Genomic DNA, 6,129 nt, shown 5'->3' with positions numbered 1-6,129 from the left:
GGTAAATCCTATCTCGATTTGATAATCGATTGCATCATCATTCATTGTGGATGCTGATGCTCGTAGGTACGTTGTGTATAGACTGCAACACATATACAATTGACATTATAATACCCACTATATAATAAGAAGTTTATAATAACTCAACTAGTTACAAATAACTTACTCTATGAAAGGTTGGACAATATCGCAATTTAGACAAATGTATAACATTGCCGCATCATATTCTTTGTCGGTGAGGTAATGCTTACCAACCTCCCAAGCTAGACGGTTAGCTTGATTGAATATTGAAATTGTCGAGAAATCCTTGTTGGATGTACTCCCTTCAACATTTCTAGGCGCTCTGGTACGTCTTGAAGCCACGTGTGGTTCAAAATAATACGAAGCAAACGTTGAGGTCTCTTCAACTATATATGCTTCACAAATAGATCCTTCCACACGAGCTTTATTTTTAACCTTCTTCTTTAGAAAGTGAAGGAACCTATTAGAGACAAATAATTCAATGTTTCATTAAATGAATCAAATAATATACATAATAGGATAAATATGAAGTAAATAATACCTTTAAAAAGGATACATCTATCTATATTGCACCGGCCCACCCATTCTTGCTTCGAACGGTAAATGTACCAGGAGATGTTCCATCGAGTCGAAGAAAGATGGAGGGAATATACGCTCCAATTTGCAAAGGATCACAGAAATGTTATCCTCCATGATACTCAATTGATTCCCTTGAAGCTTAGTCGAGCATATATCTTTAAAAAGTTACTCAACTCAGTAAGGGCAACCCAAATGGGCTCAAGCAATGTCCCTCATAGAAGCCATTTAGCTCACAATGACAGAATCGAAATCGCGTAAGGTTCTAAACTGTGGAAGAAGGTAAAGTATTAGTTGTTGAGTTGTTTAGTGTGTTTTTGTAGTGGAACCCATTAACTACTATTGGTTTAGAAAAGTCAAAATGCCTTTCAAAGAAATCCCACATCGCTAACATTAAAAGAATGGTTTGGCAAGTCTATTATAAAAGCTCTAGCAGGGGAAAAGGGTGGTGGGTGGGCATGGAAATCTTGGATAGGGGTTTTGGGGTTTAGGGAGTTAGGGCTGAGGTCTCGTTCGCACCAACTAAGAACGGCTATGCACCACCACCCATAGAATCAAGAAAGAGCTCTTAGTCAAAGTTAGAGAGAGAAGCTCTCGTTCCTTGAGAATTCACTTTCCCTCATGATGATTCTAAACTGCGATTGAGTGTTCCTTTTGCTTTGTGTACTCGATCTTCTGTGATGGCTAAGAATAGACGAAAAATGGTGGCTACTCCTGGCTCGCGAGAAAAGGAGAAGAAGTCGCTGAAGCAGATTCAGGAAGAGGCTCAGGCAAATTTGCTAAAAAACATTGTTCTAGCTCTGCAAGCTCCCTTGATTGTCAAGAGAAGTGTTCAACATGAGATTATGGGGAAGGTCCCGCCTTCTGGCCTTGTGGATGGAACGGGTGGGTCGTAAACCCTAGTTGGGGGTTTCGGTGTGGCTAAATACTTATTAACCACTAATGATTTAGGTCGAGTGGATCAATCGGTACTAGTTGGAGATTCTCCAAGTCAAGGCCGTGTCTTTCTTGAGGAAGATGCTGAGGAGGATGATGGCTTTGAGAAGGAAGAACAACTGGACTATACCCAGTCTGATGAGGAAAGTTCCAAGTTCTTCACTACTTCCCCCATTAGGGCAATGACAAATGAGGAGGCTAATGACAGTTTGTTTCAGTTGCCTCTGGATGAAGAAGGAGATGTCGAAGGGTCTCACTCTGGCTCTGTTCCAAAAAGTCCGGGCAAGGAACCTGAGGAGAATGTTGCTGAAAAGGTTACTGATGGTGTTGCCAAAGGGGGGACTTCAACTCAGGGTAAGTGGAGAGCTCTTTTTTCCTCGAATAGAAACTTTGATAGTTGTCTAAAGCTTGAGCATTTTCCTGAATTAAGTGTTAAGAAAAATTATGTTATCTCTACTGATGATTTGGATAAGAATGAAGATGTTTGGAAGAGGTGTGTGGTTGGCTATGTTGTTGGGAAATTCCCAGGGTATAGGGCTCTGAAAAACTTGATTGACACTACTTGGAAGTGTGAAGCCTATCTAACTCTTCATGCCTTTGGCTGGTTGGTTTATAAATTTGCCAATGAAGAGGTTAAGAACAAGGTGTTAGAAGGTGGTCCTTACCTAGTGTATGGCAGGCCTCTAGTGCTGAAGGCTATGCCTGAGTACTTTGATTTTGATAATGAGGAGATGGCAAAGGCCCCTGTTTGGGTGAAGTTTCCAAACCTGCCTTTGAAATGCTAGTTTGCTAGATGCCTGTCAAAAATTGCAAGTTGCCTTGGCAAGCCTCTGCAGTGTGATAGCCTAACTGCAAACATGGCACGACTGTCTTATGCTAGAGTGTTGGTTGAACTTGATTTAATGGGAGATTTACCAAGCTCTATCGATATTTTGCTACCCAGTGGTGACCCTATGGAGCAATCTGTTATCTATGAAACTTTGCCAAAGTTTTACAGGCACTGTAAGGTTATTGGACACTCTACTGAAGTTTGTTCTAAAACTCCCTTGCATGGTGGAGCTGCTTCTGAAACTGTGGGGAGGGTCAGAGTCTTGGATAGATTGACAGAATCCTCAAAACCTATTGATCCAGCTCTAAAGGATCCTCATGAAGTTCAAGCACAGAATGACCTTGATGGAGCTATTGTTTTTGATCCTATGCAACTGGAGGTAAATGAAGAGGACTGGCATTTGGTTAAAGGAAAGAAGAACAGGAGCCTTGGGGCTCATTCTTCTATGTTTGGAGGAGGGCCAGACTCCTGGATGGCTTCCAATACTAAAAAAGAGGGAGCTATGACTGACAGATCAACTAGCAGAGCAGGTTAATCTGTGGAGGGAGTCACCACTAGAAACTCAACAAGGAAATCTAATCCAGGTACTTCTAAAAAAAGGGGGGGGGGAAGGGATCTTCCTTGCATATCCCTAAATGATTATCGCCACTAGGAATATCAGGGGTCTTAATCGTCCTCTGAAGCAACATGAGGCTGTCAGCTTCATGAAAAGGCACTGTGTTGATGTTATGTGTTTTCTTGAAACCAAGTTGAATCTTGGTAAGATCTCCTTTATGCATAGGTTAAGGCTTAAAGAGTGGAAGAGCATGAATAATGCTACGGCCAGTTCCATTGGTAGAATTGTTTTGTTTTGGAACTCCCTTAAGGTGCATATTGGGTTGCTTGACTACTCTATGCAGGCTATCCATGTCAAGCTAACTTCTCTGGTTAATCAAAAGAGTTTTCATGTAACTTTTGTGTATGGCTTTAATACTATCTTTGTTAGGAGGATTTTATGGGAGGACCTGAGGAGATGGTGCTCTTCAACTCCTTGGATTATTTCTGGGGATTTCAATTCCCTTTTATCTCAGCAAGATAAGCATAATGGGAGTATGGTGACTTTTTATGAAACTGTTGATTTTGTTAACTGTTGTTTTGATCTTGGTTTGCTTGATATTAACTACACTGGCTGTCATTTTACTTGGACAAATGGAAAGGTCTGGTGCAAGCTTGATAGGGTGTTAGTTAGCCCTATCTGGAATGCTCATAACCTGCATTGCAATGTCCATTTTCTAACAACTGGTGCTTCCTCTGATCATTCCCTTGTCAAGATCCAGATTAGTAATGATCTCCCAAAGGTCAAAAGCCCTTCAAAATTTTCAATATGTGGGCTGACCATGATCATTTTCTGGATTTGGTTGATACTCATTCGCAATTACCCATCCAAGGTTCTCCTATGTTTAGGTTATGTAAGAAGCTGAAAGCTTTAAAGGCCCCTGTAGGGGTCAAGATCAACCTCAACAAATTATGGGTCCTGTTCAACCCAATACAACAACATAAAAGCCCAACAGAGGCTAGGGCCCCAAAGCCCAACAACAATCAGATCAGAACATACAGTCCAAAAAGGACTTGGTCTTAAAAAGGCAATACAAAGCCGATACCAATGAGGCCGAACCAATAACTAAGGGACGAAGCCGAAGATAAGGCAGTTCCTCGTTGAATGGTAACAGCCGAAACTACTGCAAACTACTCCAAACTGCCATAAACTCCTCCCAACTGCTATGAACTTCTCTAACTACCACAACTGCTGGTAACTGCTCAAGGAAAGCATAAAAGGAGTTCATTAGGAAGGAGAGGCTGGGGGGAGGGGAAGACTTTGATTTCTTACTCACTCTGTAATCACAAGTGATAAATAAAATATCATATCGTTCTGCACTGTGGACCTAGGCTCAAAGTCGAACCACGTAAAATCTCTCTATTTTGTTTTATATTTACCCACTCACTCTCAACAATTCGATTATTGATAATTTACATCAACAATTTGGCGCGCCAGGAAGGGGTTGAGTATTATCAAAATGGCAAACTCAGAAGATTCACGGGATGATGCTGTGAACGAGAAGATGAAAGCTTTGATTCAACGCTTTGACGAACATGAAAGAAGGGTCCAACAGTTGGAGCAAGAAAACTTGACTGTTCGAAGAGAAAATCAAAAGCTACTTGATCTTATGAATCAACCTTCAAGTCCTCACGTAACAACGCAATGATGGACAAACAACGCAAATTCCCAGCGCAAGTGTCCCTTTGCCAGGATTTGTGCATCAGACAAAACCATCACCGACATCGATGCCAACTCAATTCCTAAGGCCAACGGCACAATCCATGGCACCGTTATTTCCTATACCAACTTCATCTTCGGCTATCCCAACAGTTGGTGCATGGTCAAATATAACCACAACACTGCTAGAAATTACGACGCAGTGAAGCATTGACAAAAGATTGGAGGAAATGGAGTCAGCATTCTTTAGGATACCTGGCATGCCACCACCTATAAAGATAAATCGCACTTTCCTCAAATCTCCATTTGTTCATGCAATTGCCATGGAAGAGCTTCCAAAGAAGTTCATCATACCACATATCAAACCTTATGATGGTATCACTGACCCAGAAGATCATGTGGATCAATACAATCAGCGATTGACTTTGGTATCATACCCATTCAACAAGCATGAAGCATGCATGTGCCTAGGATTTAGTTCAACCTTGGTGGGACCTCCTTTGAAGTGGTATCTTAATCTTCCAGAAGGGCAAATTACTTCATTCACACAGTTGGCCGACGCATTCGTTGAACAGTTTGCAAGCAGTAGGAAGATAATTCCAACATCTGACGATCTGTATCGGTTGCAACAAAAACAAGGAGAATCTCTGCGGTCATTCTTAACAAGATTCAATAAAGAGAAACTGGAAATTCCTGGGTGCTTAGACGAGATTACAATTAATGCATTCCGCATGGCTCTTCTTCCTGGAAGCAAATTGTACGGAAAGCTTACTCGTTATCCATGTAAGTCATTTCAAGAAGTGCAGGCAAGAACAAGCATTCAAATCAAATGGGAAGAAGATGAAGGAACACTTCCAGAATGACCAATAGAGCAGACGAAGAAATCTGAACAAAAGCAAATAAGTTCAGAAGCTCCACGTTATCCTCGCAGAGATCCCAAGCCGATTGATTTCAAGAAAAAGCCCAGATCTCCTGAATACAATTTGGTGATTCCACCAAATGAAGTCTTGTCAGTGTTAAAGAAAATGGGAGATGCTGTTCGATGGCCTGACAAAGTTCGTAAACCGTTAGATCAACGGGATACTTCCAAATGGTGTGAATTTCACAACGACTATGGGCATACAACAGATGATTGTTTTACCCTCAAAAAAGAAGTAACCCAGTTGTTAAAGAAATGTTATCTTCGGGATTTACTATCTGAAAGAGGGAAAGCAATGATGACCCAAGCGGAAAGATGAGAAGAAGAACAGAAACCGTCTCCACCAGAAAAGACGATTAACGTAATATTCGGTGGATCAGAAATTAGCGGAATTACACACTCATCGGCAAAGAAACATGTCAAGCAGATAGAAAATTCTGAGGTATGGAATGACAAGTCAATGGTACAATTTACGAGACAAGTCATCAGCTTCACAGACGATGAAATGACGAGATTACTAAATCCGCATGATGATGCCCTGGTAATCACTTTGCAAATTGCCAATTGCGAAGTTAAAAGAATCATGATTGACGA

General features: G+C 41.2%; 1 protein-coding gene across 1 annotated transcript; it reads left to right on the top strand.

Annotated features, from left to right (window-relative positions):
* Nucleotides 1-4,939: 4,939 nt before the first annotated feature.
* LOC120003613 lies at nucleotides 4,940-5,854 on the top strand. Its single transcript, XM_038852628.1, has 3 exons — nucleotides 4,940-5,044; nucleotides 5,123-5,422; nucleotides 5,492-5,854. Exons 1-3 carry the CDS (start codon nucleotides 4,940-4,942, stop codon nucleotides 5,852-5,854), a joined length of 768 nt encoding a protein of 255 aa, XP_038708556.1.
* The last annotated feature ends 275 nt before the right edge of the window (nucleotides 5,855-6,129 follow it).

Source organism: Tripterygium wilfordii, chromosome 8 (genome assembly GCF_013401445.1).
Source record: "Tripterygium wilfordii isolate XIE 37 chromosome 8, ASM1340144v1, whole genome shotgun sequence".
NCBI classification, from domain to species: Eukaryota; Viridiplantae; Streptophyta; class Magnoliopsida; order Celastrales; family Celastraceae; genus Tripterygium; species Tripterygium wilfordii.
This window is presented reverse-complemented; position numbering and strand designations above follow the sequence as displayed.

Coding starts and splice junctions, on each gene's coding strand:
- LOC120003613 (XM_038852628.1), top strand. CDS start 4,940: ATGGAAGAGCTTCCAAAGAAGTTCATCATACCACATATCAAACCTTAT. Junction 5,045..5,122: donor ACAATCAGCGATTGACTTTG/GTATCATACCCA, acceptor CCTCCTTTGAAG/TGGTATCTTAATCTTCCAGA. Junction 5,423..5,491: donor AGTCATTTCAAGAAGTGCAG/GCAAGAACAAGC, acceptor CCAATAGAGCAG/ACGAAGAAATCTGAACAAAA.